At 42.9% G+C, this 20,631-nt stretch overlaps 2 protein-coding genes and 1 pseudogene across 12 annotated transcripts in view; 2 read left to right on the top strand and 1 right to left on the bottom strand.

Moving 5' to 3' along the window:
• The window catches only part of C1H3orf33 (chromosome 1 C3orf33 homolog), a 13,478-nt gene extending 8,628 nt beyond the window's left edge, over positions 1-4,850 (top strand). For all 3 annotated transcript variants that reach the window (XM_005344056.2, XM_026781975.1, XM_026781929.1), the window contains exon 5: positions 2,833-4,850. In XM_005344056.2, the coding sequence (XP_005344113.1) occupies positions 2,833-3,234 (402 nt within the window). In that variant the 3' untranslated portion in view covers positions 3,235-4,850. The remainder of the gene's footprint in view (positions 1-2,832) is intronic.
• A 4,588-nt stretch (positions 4,851-9,438) lies between these two features.
• On the bottom strand, positions 9,439-10,026 carry LOC101991043 (annotated as a pseudogene).
• Positions 10,027-13,375: 3,349 nt separating this feature from the next.
• Positions 13,376-20,631, top strand: part of Plch1 (phospholipase C eta 1) — a 192,468-nt gene continuing 185,212 nt past the window's right edge. For 8 of the 9 annotated variants that reach the window (XM_026781774.1, XM_026781750.1, XM_026781683.1 and 5 more), the window contains exon 1: positions 14,323-14,421. The gene's annotated coding sequence lies outside the window, so the exon portion shown is untranslated. Of the gene's footprint in view, positions 13,597-14,322; positions 14,422-20,631 lie in introns of those variants that run through there. The other variant, XM_026781652.1, reaches the window with a different exon arrangement.

Raw genomic sequence — 20,631 nt, 5'->3', positions numbered from 1 at the left:
AGGCCTTAGTTTTTGCCTTTTTAAACTATGAGTCTGTGTGTGGGCCTATGTGCATGGGTGCAGTATCCACGGAGGCTAGAATAGGGCATTGGATCCCCTGGAACTGGAGTTATGGGTGGTTGTGAACTGCCTAAAGAACGAGCTGGGAACTGAACCCAGGTCCTCTGGAAGAGCAGCGAGAGCTTTTGGTTGCTTGAGCCATCTCTCCAGCCCATTTAGAATGCCTATTTGACTGATATGACATCCACAAAATTTTACAATGAAATTTATATAGTGCCAATTAGTGGTGGCACACACCTCTATCCCCAGGCTTGGAAGACAGAGGCAGGTGGATCTCTGTGAAATCATTTAGGAGTGAGGCTTGACAACTAGAAGTTACAAAGAACGGAATGTTTTCTAAAGATAAATATTGCTCCATCTGCTCCAGGATCCTGTGTGTTCACACTCAGAGGCTGTAAAAGTAAATGTCTTGGCCATTTGACTTCACGCATGCAGAAGACCATGCTCTGGGGTTGCTGTTCTTATTTATAGGTGGGTCTCCAAAGGATGAGAGTCTCCTGAACGAGACTAATCAAAGGGAGAGTTCTTCCCGGCTCAGAAACCCACCTGCATTCCTGGTCCTTATATTGTTTTCCCCGTGAACAATCGATGCTGTGCATAGGAACGTGATGCAAGTGCTTCTCTGCCTGAATTCTATCAATGTGTGAGACTGTTTAGTTGTTTTGGCTTGGCTCAAGGAAATGAGCTTATAAAATGTTCTAAACTGAGACAAATATAATAAACCTTTCATAGACCAAAATTTACAATTTACTGTACCCAGAAAAATGTTTTGTTTCAAAGTCTTTTTTTTTAAGATTATTTTATAGACTCTTAGAAAATATTTCTTCATTTAAGCCTGGAATTGTGACTTTTTAGATTAATTTTATATTAATTGTGATTGCCTTTTTGAAAATGTGGATGTGTGTGTGTGTTTGTGTGTCTGTGTGTGTGTGAATGTGTGTTTGTGCATGTGTCTACTTGAGTGTGTGTGTGTGAATGTGTGTTTGTGCACGTGTCAGCTTGAGTGTGTGTTTGTGCATATGTTGGCTTGAGTGTGTGTGTTTGTATGTGTGTATACACTCACATGCATGTGAAGGAGCCTGCCAGTAGAGGGCATTGAATCCTTCCATGTTGGAGACACCTGACTTGTTTCATGGGTGCTGGGATGAAAACCCAATTCAAATGATTGTGCAGCAAGCACTTGTTTTTTTGTTTTGCTTTTTTATTTATGTGCATGCGTCTACCTATGTGGGTGTCTACATGTGACCAGAAGAGGGTGTTGGATTTTTTTGGAGCTGGAGTTACAGACAGTTCTGAGCTGTCCTGGATGGGTGCATGGAGCTAAACTCCAGTCCTCTGCATGAGCAACAAGCATTCTTAATCTGCTGAGCCATTTCTCCGTCCCTGTACTGTACTTCAAAATGAAGCTATCAACATTTGATTTTAATGGGTTTTGTTAGGGTAAAACAGGATCTGCTTTATCTCTATAATTTACTATGGAAGGTCGTTTATTGATTTCATCACAAGTAGAATAATAGTGGCTTACAACAGCAACTCTAGTTCCAGAGGATCCGAGACCCTCTTCTGGCCTTGGCAGGCACTAGGCATGAAGGTGATGCACAGGCATACACATAAGGGCAAAACACCCATGCACATTTAAAAGAAGAAAAACAAATACTACCTGCCAGACCCCCCAAACCCTGTGACTTTTTTAAAAAATATTTTAAATAAATATTTAAATATTTATTTATTTGTTTGTTTGTTTATTTATTATGTATACGACATTCTGTCTGTGTGTATGCCTTCAGGCCAGAAGAGGGCATCAGACCCCATTACAGATGGTTGTGAGCCACCATGTGGTTGCTGGGAATTGAACTCAGGACCTTTGGAAGAGCAGGCAATGCTCTTAACCTCTGAGCCATCTCTCCAGCCCCCAACCCTGTGACTTTTAACCTAACAATTTAATGCTGTTGAGTTCATTGTCACTTATTTACTTATTAGTTAATAGTTTTCTTTTCGTTGTTGTTGTTGTGGGCTCTCATTGTACAAATCTTGTGTTGTTTCCCCTCTACACAGTCAAGAAAGTAAGTAGCACATTCTATAGTTTACCTTTCCAGTGCTTCTTTGGATTAAAGATCAATGAGAATCTATCTTTGAGCAAGTTTTGCATGTGTATTATGTCAAAAAATAAAATCCTTAAATTTAGCAATAGCAACTCTTCTACCCCTTTGTTGTTTCGTTTTGTTACTTATTTTATGTGTGAGGGTCATCTGTTTATACAGGTGTTGACACATGTGTGTGTGTTTGTGTACATATGTGGAGGCCAAAGGTTCATGTCTTCCTCAGTTACCATGTACTTTACCTTATCTTCTCTTCCTGAACCCAAAGATCTCTTTCTCAACTAGGCTGGATGGCTGGTGAGCTCCAGGGATTGATTCCCTTGTCTCTGCCTCCCCAGCACTGGGATTACGATCCTGACTGCTATGCCTCACTTTTTGTACGGATGCTGGGTATCTCCAGATCCCTGTTTTATTGCTGTCATTGTTTTGTTTGAGACAGGGTCTCATTTTGGAGCCCAGTCTGGCCCTGAGTAAATAAGTAATCCTCCTGCCTCAGACTCATAAATGCTAGGATTGCAAGCATGTGGCACAAAACTTGACTTGAAGAGCTTTGTGTTATAATATTTTTTTGCTTTTTTTCTAAAACGATAAAATTGCTGACTTTTAAGGTAAATAAGATAACATGAGTATAGTAACAATTTATTAAATCGTTGGTTTCCTTCTTTTTATTCAGGGTGGATATTTTAACGTGAATCTGAATGAGGAAATTTTAAGAAGAGGCTTGGGCAAAACTGTTCTTGTTAAAGGGCTAAATTATGACTCAAAAGCCCACTGGAAAATCCACAGAAACTTACTTAAGGCTGAACTGACAGCCGTAAAGAAAGGAGAAGGAATATGGAAGGAAGAGTCTGAAAAAGAAAGCTATTTGGGAAAATTCAAAGATTCCTGGAGAGAAATATGGAAAAACGACAATTGTTTAAAAACAAGCAGACCAGATTTCCACTTGACCAAAGACAGTTATTATGACAGGTTTCGAAGGGATTATGGAAGCTGGAAGGACCACGTGGGCAACTTCTCTTTAGTTTTGAAACTCAGAGAACTTGTGAGCCGCTTGCACTTCGGGAGAAAAAGATGAAGCATCCTTGAGGCCTAGAGGTGACCTCTGACAAGTGCATGACTATATGACCACTTTTCCTTGAGTCAAATGGAAATTTCTTCAGGTGACCAAAATTCTAGTCTTAAAAATTCAAAACACTGTTAAAACCAAAATCAATTTGAAAGAATTATGATCAATGCAATATATTTTCAGGAAAAAGTGACACACTATACAGTTACCTGGTAGAAGGCTGTATCCATGTAGAACTAGTGTTTTGCCTGTTTCTTCTCCTGCCCTGCCCCCTAGTGCTGTGGATTGAACGCAGGGCCTCATGCACTCTGGATTCGCTAGCATACCTTGGTCAAGTCTCATTGCCAGCATTAATGTCTCAAAAGAAAGTTCAAGTATTGACTGTTAAATTAGTTATTTGGCATAGCCAGATTTAATATTTGTTTTTCAATTTCATCACTTTATAATAAAGGAAGTTTTGGAATGTTTTCTTTCTAAGCCACTTTTTCTCATAGTGTCTTTCTAGCTGCTAGTGAGTTTGGGCCAGGGCCACAAGAGCTAGGGACACCATTCTTGGGAATAAAGATGGCTAACCTCTGCTGTAGTTAGATGAGAGGATTACTCTTACGACAGAGGACAAAGATGGCCCCACAGAGTAGAGAAAGGAAGGATCTTTAGGACACCACTGAACCCTGAACGAGCCAACTCCTTGTGTGGTGAGAAAGTCAACTGCCTTGATAGCAAAGCCAGTGTGAGCTGAGCGTGGCGGCACACACCTGCAATCCCAGCACTTGGTAAGTAGAGACTGGAGGATACGGAATTCGAGGCCAAAGTATCTTTAGAAAACAACCAAAGGGAGAAACCCTGACTCAAAAAACAAAAAAAAAAAAAAAAGAAAAAAAGAAAACAACCAAAAAGACTTTACTTGATCTTGCAGTGTAGTAGTGATAGCACTCTGCCAGGGCGTGATTAATAGCTTATCAGAAGTTTATTGATTAATGTTAAGACTGTGAACAGCAGCGCAATGAGAGAGAGATCTGATAGCTTGCATTTGTACACCTAAAACATTCCTATACTCTGAAACATTTTTATCTTCAGACCTTTATAACATGCATGTACATACCTTAAGTCACTTGCATGTGTACACCTTAAAACACCTTCTTGGCCCCTAAAACATTGCAAGATCCTCACATCGTGAGCCTTGCACCCCCAAACACCTTTTATTTCAACATGGTAAGAAGTTATGCTGAAGTCTGTTTTGTGAGGTTGTCCCCTTCAAACTGGCAAAACCTCCCAGCCATCAAACTGCACCAGAGTTCTTGAGAAGGATAAAATTTTTACCCGAGTTATTGATTTAAAAATGGCAGAGAACTAAAATTCTTTTTCTATGTTGAAATCACACATACTGCCTGAGTCAGGACCCTCAAACCTTAAGAGTGCTTACTCCCCGGAATGCTGGGATGGCTGTAGAGCTGTTCCACCGCCCTCTAACCCTGACACTGGTAGGTAGTCCAGGCTGGTCTTGAGTTCATATTCCGGTGTAAGAAAATACACTGCCTATAGCCAAGATGCACATTATTTTATTTATTTTCTTGTTATAAATACATGCGATGTGTCTACAAGGCAAAAGCAACTCCTTCCCATTCTTCTTCTATCAGGATCTTTTTGTGTTATAGTTTGGTCTTGAGCTTCTAGAATTGGAGTAACAAGTGGTTGTGAGCCCCTGGATATGGGTGCTGAGAAAGAAAAAAAAACTTGGCTCCTCTGCTCCAGTACTTGCTTTTAACTGCTGAGCCATGTCTGTAGCCCCACAGAACCTTTTTTTCTAATCTAAGCCTTCCTCTCCAAATGCCATGATGCTAAACTCTGAAGAGTAGTTTTCCTAAAAGTTTCCTGAGTTTAAAATAATATTTACTTCAGAGCTTGATAGCATGCTTACCCAGCATGTTTGGGGACTTCATACGAGAAAATAACTTTTAAAATATCTAAGAACGATATTTCTTTAATCCCAGAACTAGGGAGGCAGAGACAGACTTCAAGGACAGCCTGGTCTATAGAGTAAGTTTTAGGACAGCCAGGAATACACAGAGAAATGCTGTCTTGAAAAACCAAAAAAAAAAAAAAAAAAAAAAAAAACAAAAAAACCATACATTAAAAAAATCTAATAAAACTAAGACATGATTATATGGTTTGTTTACTTGTCTTTTTTTAAACTGCACTTTCTCCTTTATTATTTTTGTGTGGGAAAATCTAACCATTTGGGTTTATTTGGGGGGGTGGTAAGAAAACAAAGCGAAACATGTGTTGGCAATAAAGAGTGCACCCTATCAGAATTCCTAATAGAAGGGAAACAGCACAGGCTTCCTTGTGTTGTAAACCCTTTCCCTCAGGTTTTCAAAGCTTTAGATTTCCATTCTGTTTTACCGCTTGGCTCACTTTCTTTCAACATCTCTTTCGGTTTTTCTTTACTATCTGTAATGATTAATCAGAGAACTGACAGTGTATTTGAAGATGGAAATAAGTGTATTCCTTGATGGGAATACATAGTCTCAAAGTTTCACTATTATTTCCTATTCTGAATAATGTACCTCCCTTAGACATCTTTTCTAGCCAGAGCAGCAGATACTGACTCTGTGGGAGGTCTTTCTGGAAACAAGAGTCCAGAGGGGGGTTCTGAAGCCCTTAGAGGAAAGGGGGCTCTGTTCTTCTCAGCTCTGTTCTTTGCTTCCTGTAAGATACTTCAGCCCCTCCAGGAGGAGGAGAAAGGGTGGGGGAGGGGAAAGTTCACTTTTATTAGCACATTTTTTTGCCTTTTAAATGCTGTAATCTCATGAGAAGAATTGCTGGATTTAAGAAAAGCTGGGAGTTCAACTGATGAATTTACTTCCAGCAAAACCTACTATTTTCTCTTTATCTGGCAGTCACAGGGTACACTACTTCACCAAGACACAAACATGAAGCTAGAGAGCCATGCATGTGGGCACAAGCCTTTAATTCCATCACTAGAGAGGGGCTCTCTTTAAATTTGAGACCAGTCAAATCTACAGAGGGCGTTCCAGGCCGTCCAGAGCTACAGAGTGAGACTCTGTGTAAGGACTCAAGATGAGTCAGTAGAACCCACTCTGGAAAGAGGGAACAGACGTCTTAAAGTTGTCTGCTGGTCTCTACGTGCACATTGTGATGTGCACCAACACATACCAGAATACACACACACATATGCACACACACACACATATGCACACACACATATGCACACACACATGCACACACACATATACACACACATATGCACACACACATATGACACACACATATGACACACATATGCACACACATATGCACACACACATATACATACACATATGCACACACACATTGGGGGGGGTTAGGGAGGGAGAGAGTAGCAATAAATAAAATTAAAAGGATGAGGGTTGGAGAGGCAGCTCACGAGTTAGCTAACAACACTCTTTTAGCAAACACAGATCAGACACATACATTGGTGTGGAAAACTTGTGTTTTGTGTTTCTCAGTGTTCGTCAATGGAGTTTTCACACATTCACAAAAGCAAAACAGAATGAAGCCTGTGTCTTTTTTCCTTATCTATGATGGGAAATGTATATTTGCATGTGAATAACATAATAACTTAGACACATAACATAATAACTTAGACACCGCCATATACAAAGAGGGAAAGAATTTTAATGGCTTGTTATAGGAAACATATGAGCATCCGTTTAAAGAACGGATCCTTTAACGGTGTTACAAGTACAGGTAAGGAAAGAACAGGGAGAACGTAGCCTTGAGAACACCCCTGCCCTGTACATAGTAAATGCATTTCTATGTTTGATAACATAGTAAAAGGAGTTGTTGGCACTTTGAGAACTTATTTTGTATCTAGCTGTGATGGAAATTTCTATTTGTCAACTTGACTACATCTGGAATAAACTAAAACTCCAAAATGAAGGGAGCATCAGTGAGGGAGTTTACTTAATTTGCAGTGGGAAGATCTACTTCTAATCTGGATCTTTAGGATAGGAAAACACACCTCTAACCTGGGCAGCACCTTCTGAAAGCCCCTATCAGTACCTTGAAGAGAAGCTTTTCTCTTTGCCTACCTACTGGCTTTAAAGCCTAGTTCTTCAGGATTCTAGTGTATACTGAAGATGAGCAGAGACATACAACCTGCTGGACTGAACAACCACTGGATTCTTGAACCTTCTGTTGATAAGCAACCATTATTGAATTAACTAGACTGCAGCCTGTAAGTCATCCTAATAACCCCCTTCTCTGTATCTATCTAGAGATTCATTCTATAAGTTCTGCTCCTCTAGAAAACAGTGGCTGATACACTGACATTTTGCTAAGGGCTCAGACACATTGGTTTTACTTAGTTACTCTGAAGTCATGCATTTTTGCCAATAAACAAGATCACAGTTCTGGAAAAGTGTGTAAATATATGAATGTACATATTATACTGACTCCCCCCAACCCAGTTTCTGGATAGGTAAAATTGACTAAATCTAACATTTTATATTGAGGAACTAATGTGCAGGCTTCATTATACTATTTTATTTTTGCAAATGTGTTAAAATCCCTTCCAGCAATAGTGAAAAGCACAACCCTCCCACAGGACAGCTTTCCTACTTATGCCCCTTTTCTCCCATCTTCAGTATGACAGTTGGTCATATAAAAAATAACATGCCTCTCCTGCTTGGTGGTTTGATGTGAGATCTTATTACTTGTTCTTAAAAATCTTGAGCAATACAGAAAGTCAGGCCATAAGACCAGGTCCTGCTCATTACTTTTAAAGTGCTATCTATACTTCAGCTACGACTGATGACCTAACGCTGGTCTTGGCCTGGCAACCTCTTGAGAAATATGTGTTGAAAGGGAGGTGACTCTTCCCTGATAAGCTCCTTAAGTCAGGTTCCTTGACTTCCTGATGCATTGATTAAAACAGAGGCATTATTTATCTCTTTCAGGCTCTTGCTTCTGACTGCAACTCTGTATTATTGCGGTTAGATTGGCGTGCTTTCGATAGGGTTCTTTTCTCCCCTCACATCCAAAAGTACTGGTTTTTGCTCAGGTGGGACAATCTCCTTCCAACACACACATTTATTAGTAGCACAGTTTTCTTTACAAGTCCTTCTCAATGTGCAGCCTAGCAGGCTCAGTATAAGGCTTATTAATCAATGTCGGGGTACCAGACACCGCTTGCAGGGTTTTCTGTGATCCTGATCATCAGTGCACATTCAGTATCAAGGCAGCAGTGATATGTAGAAATCTGGCAGCTATTTAGAAGGGAGGCCTGGCAGGGACCTGCCGGGATAATTAATGAGAGGCCTCCCTTAGAGTTTAAGGCTTAGTCGGTGAAGAGGTGGAGGTAGGAAAGATGCCGTCCACCAACCAGTTCAAGGCATTTAAGACAAATCATGTTCTCATAGTCCCTTTGCTGCATTGAAGACTTTAAATCTAGGGACCCTGTCCAGGGCTTTTGGTGACTTTTATAGGGGTGAGGTCCTTGTGTCTGGGAGATCCAAGCCTGGATTTCTTAGCAGAACTCGATTAAGGTACCAGCAGGAGTCCCTTGATCTTGGGACCTTGGAAAAGACTTAGAATAAAGGATTCTAACTTTTATGACAGGAGACCACCTAGGAAAGGTCCTAGCCACACAGGATACATAGGTAAGAGGAGTTTTACTGTAGATTCCATTGCCTTGAATTCCCCTTTAGCCAGTCCTGGGGGTGGGGATGGGGAGGGACGATGGTGGTGGGTATTGGAGGTACTATTTGCTTTGTTTTTCTGGTACCATAGAAAAGGTTATGCAATCACAGGGGCTGGTTACTTGTATCCCACTATTTAATAATGTTGTTACTATTCTCTCTCTTTTTTCATAAGCAGGGAAAAAAATTCACTCCTATTTCCATGAAGTTACCAAAGTAGTGACACTTTCTTGTTTGTAATCAGTGACATACCTCCTGTTTGTTGTCACACTGTGACCCTAGCTGTCCTGGATTTCACTATGTGATCTAGGCTGGCCTTGAGCTCACTGTAACTATCACTCCTCCTTAGTGCCAGGATCACAGGCATGAGCCACCATGTCTAGCAATTTAATTCTCTTTCCTCAATAGTTTTTTTTTTTTTTTTTTTTTACCAGACAAAGGGTTGTTTTATTTTAATGACTGATCCACCTGAGGCCACAGGCAGCCCACTATGTACAGACTCAGGGAAGCTCTATATCTTGGTCTCTTCCTCCTTGGACAGAGTCTTGATGATCTCCTTCTTGGCCTGGAGGCGCTCCTCCCGGCGCTTTCTTGCTTCCTTGGTCTTAGACCTGCGAGCCTCAGCCTGGTCAGCCAGGAGCTTCTTGCGGGCCTTGTCTGCCTTCAGCTTGTGGATGTGCTCCAAGAGAATCCGCTTGTTTTTGAAGACATTCCCTTTGACCTTCAGGTAAAGGCTGTGATACATATGGCGGTCAATCTTCTTGGATTCAAGGAATCTCCTGAGGAGGCGGCGCAGGATCCGCATCCTTCTCATCCAGGTCACCTTCTCGGGCATTCGGGCACTGGCAGTACCCTTCCGCTTTCCTATGCCCATATGCCTGCCCTTCCCTTGAGCCAAAGTGTTTTTCCGGCATCGAGCCCGGGAATGCACAGTCACAGGCTTCCGGATGATCTGCCCATCTTTGATCAGCTTCCGTATCTGCTGACGGGAGTTGGCATTGGCGATTTCATTGGTCTCGTTGGGGTCCAACCAGACCTTCTTTTTACCACAGCGCAGGACGCTGGAGGCAAGCCTCTTCTGTAGCCTGAGCATACTCATGACACAGCAGCAAAAGGAAAGACCTCAATAGTGTTTCTTAAAAGCCATGTGAGAAAAGACAATCTGTGATCCCAGCACTTGGGAGATGGAAGAAGGAGGATCAGAGTTTCAAGGATAGCCTCTGCTACACAATGAGTTTGAGGTTAGCCTGGGCTGCAGGAGCCTCTGTCTCAAACAACCAAAATGGAAACACGTGTGTGTGTGTGTGTGTGTGTGTGTGTGCGCGTGCTTCAAAACACACACACTTCAAAACATGCATGCTTGTGTATGAGCTTATTAACCTTACAGTTTAGTGATTAGGGAGGGGGAAGAGTAATAAGGGCCAGGAGCTAGGGTTTTAGCTTAAGGGTTTATTTTAGAGAGCAGGAAGAGCGGCTGGAGTGATGATGGCTCAGTGGTTGCTCTTCCAGAGGACCCCCATTCAATCCCCAGCACCCACAAACATCTGGAATTCCAGTCCCAGGGGATCCAACAACTTCTGTCCTCCATGGGCATCAGGCATGTACTTGCTGCAAAGACATACATGCTGGTGTTGTGTGACAATATTTTTCCTGGGGAGACACAATACATACATCTATTCACCCAGATAGTGAGCCCATGACAGTCCAAAGTACATAGAATACCAAAGTCCAAACTGGTGAACCTTAGGTTTTATTTAGGTTACTTACAGGAATATGGGTCACCTGCAGGTTCAAAATTGACTCCAAGACAGCTGCATCACCAAAGCCCACCCCAGCTCACAAAAGCTGGAAATCTGGAACACTCTGTACAGTCTGCAGGCAGATCGGCAGGTTCGAGGATGTCCTTTCCAGATGTAAGAGTTGATCTAAGTCTTTCACAGCCTGCTCGGATGGCTTCTGCTTCTTCCAGACAGCTGGTCTGGCCTCAGAGTCTCCTTTGCTTCCCACTTCATTTCCACTGACAGGGATGCTCAGCTTTTACTATTCACCACATAGGGAGAGGCCTAGTGAATCCCATCAGTTTCAGGAACTTCCTCAAGTCTGGAAGGTTGTTTATCTTCTTGTTTAAGGAACTTCCTAAGGATGGTGTATTTCAATCCCCAGGCGAAACTGTTACACAGTAGGCAAAACACAAAACACATAAGATAATACAGGTAACTTTAAAAGAAATTTATAAAATGTATTACTGGGGCAAAAGGTCTGAGCTCACTTTCAGATTTGAAAACTCAGCAAAATCCAATTCCTGAGCTTGAAATCCCACCAACCTCCACCCTGGAAAACTACTACCCAAGATACCCTAATGTCTGTCTTCTGCTCAGTTCCCCATTGCTTCTTGCCTAACCAGAGGCAGCCACCCTCTTGCATCTTTTACAAGAAATCTCCTAGGTAAGGGTTGTTGTACGGTGTGACTTTGTGGTATTCCTTGGCTCCCGGCTGCCAGGATACCTTTCCTCTCAGAACTGCAACACTTCCATTGGGAAAGCCTTTCCCTTCAGAGCTGTGACACAAGTTTTCATTCCTGTTTTCCATAGGTTTGAAATGTGGTGTGATTTAAAATTTTAAAGTTCACGAACTCAGAAATAAACAGTACCAAAATCAAGACTCCTTGGCATAAACACTCTTGTCAAGAAGTTTGTGTTTGAGTGTACTTTTCAACCTGTGCATCTGAGAGCTTTCAGTTCCAGAAGACAAACACAGGAGGCTGAGCGATGGATAACCATGACTGATGGAGAGTTTAATTATCTTGCCTTTTTTTTTCCTGTTCACCATGGTGATTGCCACCCAAACAAAACTCTACAACCCTTCTCTACACACACACACAAAAAAGCAATTTGGAGGTAGAAAATGACCAGCCGATTTTTTCTTTTTCTTTTCTTGTTTGTTTACTATTTATTTATATATTTGGTGCTGGCAATTATGTTTAGGGCCTCAAAGCACATGATGCATTTACACCCTCAACCCTATTTAATTTCTTGAAAATTGGGTATTTGTGGTCTGGTTAAAGAAAAAAAAAGGAGCAAAGAAAAACTTGGGATTTCTTTCTTTTTTTCTAAATTGATTTCTTCCTTGCACTGTGCTGCTATTCTGATGGCTTTTTTCTTTCCTTTCCTTTTCTTCCTTCCTTCCTTTTTTTTTTCCCCCCTGAGAGTCCAGGATAGCTTTTCAGGATAAAGTTTCTTTTTGCCCATGGTGCTTTGCTGTTGACATTGTAATTGCCTCTGTTCAACGGAATAATACAAATGAGTTGTTTCTATGGTATCGGCTGAGCGGGGATGAAAAGGTGAAACACTAGATCTTGTGCTGAGGGGTCACAGTGCGTCCCTCCTCCCACCCTCCAACCGTCTGTCAAAGAGGACTATCGTCTATCCAGGCCCTCCTCGTTTATTGCTTTCTAAGCAGATTCACGCGTGACAATAAAGACTTTTGTTTACGTTGTCACTAGGCTTAGACAACCTTTGCCAAACCTATGCTACCGTGCCAGCGCTCCTGACTTTCTTACTGAATAAAAGTTGCTTTGAAAGGTGCGTGAGGAGCCGCGTCCTCAGTTCCTCCTTCCTCAGTCAGGCTTTGAACTAACTAACAATAGGGCAGGTTGAATGAAGATTGATAAATGCAAATCCTGGAATTCCGAAGCCGGACCGCATCGCACCACGCTGGTTCCTCTCCACTGTTGGGGCGGTCATCTGTCGTTATCTTTTGAACACTTGCTGGGTGCAAACGTCCTTCTGCCACCGGTGTGCTCTCTGGCCGCGCATTAGCTTCTCCAGCCCGCTAGCGGAGTGGTTGAGCCGAGGATTAACTGACTTGTTAATTAATGCCAAAAAGGGGCATTTGGAAGAGACTAGGAGATAACAAAATAAGCTCCAGCCCACGCTCCCCGTTCCTCAATTTGACTTGTAGTTTACTCAAAATGGATCTCCGTGACTTACCTCTGTTAACAGATGCTACATTTATTGGAAAAAGGGTAAGGGGAAGAGGGAAAATGGGTCGTTTGGAGCTTTATTTCATAAGCGCTTCAAACATTGCACAACTGGCGTCCCCTGGACTCTTCAACTTTGTTTCTGAAGCTCCTTTACCCACCACCTAAACTGAGACTCAACTGGGGGGTGGCCCTGGGTTTGGGAGTCTTTGAAATTTGCTGCGGGGGAGAACATAAGATCTTTATTCCTAGGGGCTCCTGCCTGTGCCTAGCAGGGGACCCATGCAGGAGGGTGTCGGCCTAGGGGTCCAGGTCCAATTCTTCGCCCCCATTACTGTCCTGCTGGGGCAGCCGAGGCTGCAGGAGCTCCAGTCCACTCTCGCGCGCTCCAGTTCCGGATTTGCCCTGAGCTGCGGGCTAGAAGGGAGGGGGCTCCAGTGTGAGCCTGAGGATTTGAATGAGAAAGCAGGTTGTGGCGGCAGCGCAGGTCTCTGCGCCGAGCTCCTCTGTGGGTTCTGCCTCCTGGTGTGGAGTGGTGCCCCTCCGTGGGGCCTGTTTTGTCTTTTGGCAGGGACTTGAGATTGGAGTCACACCGGGCCACTAGCAGGTAGATCACGCCAGCTTTTGGGAGGTTGCGCCAGTACCAAAAACTCCGAGGGTCCTTCAACCGCGGGATACTCAGCTGAGGAGGTCAGTGCAGTGAGGGGTGGGGGGCAGGGAAAGGGACGCGAGCAGGGAGAGGAGGACTGGACTGCCTCTCCGGCGTCGCGCGAGCAGGTGGCTGAGTTCTTTCTGGGCAGTCTCAGCCCCGCGCGCTATGGACTGTGCAGTATGCCAGGATGCCCCGGGCGATGAATTGGACCACAGTAGCTCGTGGTCTTCTGAAGGAGAGCGTGGAATTGTGTGCCTGAGCGAGACCTAACCTCTCGCCTTCCCTGCCCTGGTTGCAGACGTCCAGCCTCTGGGAGGGTCGGGCATCGCTGCGGGGTGATCCCTGACGGCTCCCAGATCCTCAGGCCCCCGGGAGAGCAGCTCTGCGGCCTCGGGAGCGCGCTTTCAATTGCACGCTCGAGTCCGGCGGTTCAAAAAACTCCGGGCATTAGGCGCGGTCCAATTGCCCTTTCCTGGGACAAATCGGAGGTTACCCAGAGCGACGCCCGGGCTGCGATGGCGCTTTGTGCGCCTGCGCTGGATCCCATGGCAACAGTACCGGGTCGGAGACGCCACTTGACTAACAGACTTGTCTTGCTTTGCTTAACTGTGGAGTCCGCTCCTTCTCTTCTAGACTTTTTTTGTTTGGTACTTGGAGTCAACTTACGATCTCATTTTTCCTTTAAGACTTTAGCACTGAAGTGATGACCAACTGCATGAAATAGAAAATGTAAAACTTTTCTCCTGCGTTATCCTATTGATCATGGAAGGAAAACAATGATGAGAAACTGCTTATTGGAGCATTCATTCAGGTTTTCTCCTCTTAACTTATGGAAGAGGAGATGAATAAGACTTTACTTGCTGGTGAGGTTTTATTTATTTATTTTTAATTTAGTTAGTCTTGGGTCTTAGGAGGACAGGTCTGAACCTTCTTTTTGCAGCGTGTGGACAACCCCGTAGCGCCTGCGTTCTTTAAACCACACAGCGCGATTATAGTGCACAGAACCCGATCTCTCCATATGAACTAGTGTAAAAATACCGGTGACTGGGAACAAAGGCTTTCTGTGGCAGCAGAGGCGTTGCTTTTCCAGATGCTCGCCGCGTTTTGCTTACTGCTGGGGTTATGATCTTGTTCATAAAACGAATGCTTTAAGACGTCTTATTGCAGACTTGTCTTCCTCAATTGTCTGTTGAGAGTCATTTTTTTTTAATATTGTGTCTTGAGCTCCCCTCCCCCGCCGCCCTGCCCTCCTTTTAAATTCCATTTGTTTACACCCAGGTGAGTTTTGGCAAGAGTACAAATCTTCAGGGTTCCTAGTGGGTGCTGTAACTTCTTGTTTCTATGCGTCCTTAGACTGCATTCCTATTTTGCATTGTGATTGTGAGCTACTTGCTATTAAATAAACCAAATGGAATTTACATAACTGTTCATTAAAGTTTAAAATGGAGTTACTTTTCTTGGGACAAAGTTTGGCCTAAAATAACTTGAATTAAGTAACGTAAGGATTTTGCATTGAACACTATACGTTCCAGAATAGCGAGCATTTAGATGTACCAGGACTTTAAAGATGATTTAGTCTAGTGCCAACAGCAAACGGCAATGACACCAGCATACTACTTTTCAAAACAATTGGTAAATAGCACTCAAGTAAAGTTTTCTCCTCCATCCTTTTCCTCATCAATGTCTAGACATTGTGCAACTCATGTAGCTCTAATATTTTTTTAAAAATATATTTAAAAATACTCTTCTAGCCGGGCGGTGGTGGCATATACCTTTAATCCCAGCACTTGGGAGGCAGAAGCAAGTGGATCTCTGTGAGTTCGAGACCAGCCTGGTCTACAAGAGCTAGTTCCAGGACAGGCTCCAAAACTACAGAGAAACCCTGTCTTGAAAAAAATTAAAAAACAAAACAGAAAAAGTCTTCTATTGAAATGTAGAAAAACTTAATTTTCAGGTTCAAGTACTTTGTGACCCTGTTTGGGGCTCCGACTCCCTATTCTCAGTGGTGTGTGCTTCTGCCTGTTCTGGGAGGTAAAGTGCTGTTTTAGCAGATCATGGGGATAATGAGATGGGGAGTGCCCGGAGGAGGACTGGGAAGGAAACAAAGGGAGGAGAGGTTGGTGGGCAGAGCCAGACTTAGAGTGGCTTGCGATAAAATGTGTTAAAAATCCTGGCTTCTTTCTGTTTGACATATTTTCCCTGTCATTGCCTTCTGGTAGATTTATTTGAAAATCAATCTATTACGTAATTATATAGAGTTATAAAAAAGACACGATAAAGGTGTCTCATATTAGGAAATATGTTGTGGAAATAGCACAAAGTACTATGTGCATGTATGCATTGCTGGGGATTGAACCCAGGACCTTACTTTTGCATGCTAGGAAAACTGTTTACTCTCAGGCTCTCTGCCTAGCCCTTGTGAAAATTCTTAGTAAAATGTTTTGTAGTTAAGTCATTCATTTAGCCAACAACTATTTGTTGAGAATTTATTTGTAAGCAAGATGAATACATTCAATTCCTTGTCCTCAGTGAGTTAAGAGTTCTAAGTTTTGGAATAATTGTAATGTGGCTTCTGGTTTCCAGGGGGAGGGGCACCCCACCTCTGATGGTTCTTTCTTTTGTCCAGCAGTGCTGGAGGTCAGCTGCAGCTCCTCACGTATGAGGAGATGCCGCTAGCTGCATCTCCACGGAAACTTCCGGCATTCTTAAGAGTAAAACCAAACTCAAATCAAAAAACTTAACCAAAAAAAAAAAAATGTTCTTATTTAAAAATGAGTGTGCTTTTTAAAAAGCAATTTAGATAAGACTATCTCTGTGTGTGTGTGTGTGTGCGCGCGCGTATACTTTGACACAGTCTTCAAACTTGTGGTCTAGGCAAGTACTGTACTTAGTGTGGGAGAAACCAAGAGGCCTTCAGCTCAGGTTTCCCAGGGAAGTTAGGTGAGTGCTTCAGCAGCTCTTTGTTCTGGTTCCTTGTCTCAGGACATAATGAACCTGCTGCCAGCTCCCTCTGAAGAACAGAGTGGGGCTCTGTGCTTGAAGGATTGTGACTCCTGTTTCTCTGAGGGGAGAAAGGGCAGATCCAAAATTATGGACCTGTGAAAGGAAGGCAGGGTAACCGTTTAACTTTTATGTTAGCCTAAGTTTCAGCAACTACAGACTATTGAAATCGCTTATGTCCCCTGCAGGAGCTCTCTTGAAGTACTGGCCAGGGTCGGTAAACATTTGCTTTTGTCATTCCTAGGACAGAAGGCTAGGGAAGATTCTGGCCTCCTTTCCTTTACCACTTCAGGAGTTTAATAAAGATTAGAAGGTCACAGATGAGCTGAGGAGCATCCCCCCATTTGCTTATTGCTCTTTGTCTAGGAAAACCAGACTCAGCTGTGAATTGTGGACCAAGTGATGCAGAACTCATTACTTTGAACAATGCCTTCCCAGCCTGTGAAGTGTGTTCTCTCTTCTTGCTGGCAGGGGCTTATTCCAGGCTAGCTGTGGTCACAAGGAAAATCATTTAGACACAGTTCACCAGTCACTCACTCGCTTGCCTTTGACATCCGTGACCATTTTTGTTTAGGGAGAAATCCAGTATTGCTGTGATAGGGTGTGCCAAATTGGAAGGGCATTTTAGGAAGCCCGTGAAGAAGTTTACACAGCTTTTTGCTATTATCATAAAAGTCTCTGTCTTCTGTGCTTCAAAGTAGAAGAGGGCAGGGTGGATAATATAGAAGGGGCAACCCAAAAAAGGTCTCTGCTCAAGTTAGAAATGTTCTTTCCAGCCCTGCATTTTGGACATAGTAAGTGCTCGGGCTCTTGCAGTCATTACAGAGCGGAGAAGGATGAGTCTACCATATGTGTTGCAGACACGAGGAAGCCAAGGATTAAGGCTACTAAGTGACCTTCTTAAATTCCTACAGCTAACAAATGGCAGACCTGGGATGAAAATACAGACATGTTGATTTTTAATCTTGCTGTTTCAGGAGATCTAGGGACAGCAGACATCAAATCCTTACTGTGAACTTTCTGTTTAGAGTCGTGTGAAGTCCGTTTAATTATAGATGCAAGGTAGGTACAAAAGGAGTAGCCATTTCATAGGCTTTGTTTCTGATAGCGAGCAGAACTGACCACATATATATGGTCTGATAATATATTTGGTTTCATAATATTATGAATATTATGAAAACACGTTTTGTTTATATAAATACAAGAATCCTTTAGAAACTTAGGCATTTGGGCATGATTGAGATTTAATTCGACTGGGGATTTTCTAGTAGGTTTTCGTCTAGTAACTACCTTAAAGAGTTTTGGAAGAGAAGGAAGAAATGAACACGTGACTAGACATGTACTATATGCCTTTTACAACTTGTAATGATCCAAAGAGGTTGCAGTTACCCCATGGTGAGACTCAGTGAGGTTACTTCCTTGCCTATGATGGACATAAGTTGGGAACTTGAGACTAGGTGTGCCCACCTCCATGTGCCCTTATATCATGCTGCCACTCAGGAGAGCATGAACACATTTACGCAGCACGTAGTTGGGTTTATTGTCAGATTCCCCACTTCTTACAAAGTACAGGTAGAAGTGTTTCTGCTCTGCGCTGAGTAGAGACGATCCATTCTGGAGGTCAGGGTGCTATAAATTTAGGTCTGGTTCCAGAAAAACATTCAACACTTTGTTTATAAACTGTGTTGGCTGTTTGTTTAGCAGTGAGTGATGTTTGGGTGCTTTTCCTTCCACATCAAAGCGGCTCACTTATCTCTTCTGGTCTGTGTCATGTTGGCTTAGATCTGAGAGGACCCTTCACCAACTTAATGCCTGTTTTCTGACATGTCAAGACAGAAATCTTGGTTTTATCTTAGATAATCTTTGCCTGTTTCTTTTTCTTTAGGTAGTACTGTGAAGTTTGCTGCAGGAATAGAGTAGATGAACTTTTACTAAAATCCTTACAAATTTGGGATCAGGATCACCTTGGATAGTTGCTGAAGTCAGGCCAGAAGCTGACTTTTTTTTTTTTTTTTTTCGGCCTCCGCCCTGTAGGGATGGGGCATGTGATGGGATTACATGGAGCAGAGTGTAGAGACACATTTGCTTTCGATGCTTCTTTATCACTGGAGAAACTGAGGTTCAGGAATGTCCCTGCCCACATAGCCCATTGGGGCTGGGTTGCATCTGGGTCGGGACCAGCGCAGGACCGGCGTCCAAGTCAGTAGTAGTATAGTATCCTTGACAGCGCAGCATACAGCCCTCCCCTGTCTTCTTCCTCCCCATTGTCTGGTTCCAGTTAGTTCCAAGCCCTTCTCCTCCTCCTTTTTAACAAGGGTTCCATGTAGCCCAAGCAGATCTTCAGCTGAAGGTTTAGCTAAGGATGACCTTAGACTCCTGATCCTCCTTCCTCCTAAATTCTGGGATTACACCTGTGCACCTCCATGCCTACCTGGAGACATTTTCTACAGTTCTTTTCTCTGTGGCTGCGTCTTTGGCGAGGAACTTAACTAACCTGTCCAGCTGGTCGGGTGCTGGGGCCCACCTGTTAAATTGCACTGGAAGTCTGGACAGTCTAATTTAGTGCTAGTGTATGTGAGTTACTGATTAACGAAGGAAAGACCTCGTGGTTTCTTTTCACCCGTTTTTCATTTCCTGTTGCTAGTCTACGAGAATCAAACATTCAAATTCAGCTTCCCATTTCCTTCTTCCCGCCTCTTGGATGTAGTAAAGAACCCCGGGCTGGACCTCAGAACAGCTCTCCACAGAGAGCTAATAAAATGTCTGCGAAATTTCCGTGGTGGAAACATGGACGATCTATACAGGGTTTTCAGGGACCAGAATCCGGGACCAGAAATTAAGTGAGTTGATTTGCTGGTAGTTGTGTACAGCTCGGTTTCCTAGACATCATGCTTTCCTTTGCCAACAGTTCTTTCTTAACAGTCAGTGGGAATGGAGGTATTGAAAAGAAAACGCTATGTTTTCAAGAGAGGTTTGCTCATAGGTAATTCATTCATAGAAGGAGTTAGGATTATCGAAATAGTCTTTTGGTTTTTATTTGAATTTAAATTTGGTGGTTCCATGCCAAATTGATATTAGAAGGTGAAGAGTGAGGGTAGAGGGAAGTCTTTCTGTTTATGCATATAAGATATCTTTGAACAGAAACACAAGAGACCAGTAGAATGGCTGCCAGGTGATAGAGGGCGGAGCAAACTGCTCACGCTGTACCTTTTTGTGACTTTTGAATATTTAAAGCTTTCAACTTAAAACATTGGTTTTTCAATAATAAAGAAAAATATGCATTTACCTCCTAGTCCCTAGTAGATATCAGATGCTGGGAAGCAATGTTTAAGAAAAAGTGTAGCAATGCTTATTCTTTTTGAAAATATCATCAAAATTCATATTCAGTGATTTTGTTTTTGAGACAAGGTCTTTTACGTAGCCTTGGCTAACTCACTTTTTGGTATCCCAGGCTGGCCTCAAACTGTGACAATCCTTCTTCCCCAGTCTTGGGAGGGCTTCGGGCTTAGTTTGTAGGCACACATCCCCATATTGGTCATATTTAGTAATTTTTAAAACGAGTGTGCTTTAAGCTCTTGACACGGCCAGGGAAATTTTTTTTTCCTTATTATTCCTCAAAAAGACTTGCCTGTTGGCTGCAGTTAGGCTCCTGGACCCTGGCAGTCAGTGTTTGTGAGTGAAGTTTTTCTAACTTTCTGTCTCTCTTCCTTGTCTTCTTATCTTGCCCACCATACCTTCTCCCACCACAGAGACTTCTCAATCATTCTTATATTTTCCTGAGCACTGTCTGAATGGCTATCACAGAAATCTTTCCAAAAGGGGGGAAAAAAAGGTTGTATCCAGATGCTTTATTCTGAACCACAGCTTCTCTCAGTTTAAACAGCTTGTGAATTGGAGGCCTTTGCTGTTTACTGAGTGAGTCGTTAAGACACCGTGTTGGAAGAAAGTAAGTGCAAATTGTGTACTAGCTTCCCTTTCGTTTGTCCAAAGAGAGAAATGTGAAATCTCTTCTTTAGTGGTCAGGTTTCAATCCGAGGCAGAAAGCCAACAGTTCTCAGCACAGCCCTGAGCAA

The sequence above is a fragment of the Microtus ochrogaster genome, chromosome 1 (genome assembly GCF_000317375.1).
Source record: "Microtus ochrogaster isolate Prairie Vole_2 chromosome 1, MicOch1.0, whole genome shotgun sequence".
NCBI classification, from domain to species: domain Eukaryota; kingdom Metazoa; phylum Chordata; class Mammalia; order Rodentia; family Cricetidae; genus Microtus; species Microtus ochrogaster.
Note: the sequence above shows the minus strand (reverse complement) of the source record. Positions and strands in the feature narration are given on the sequence as shown.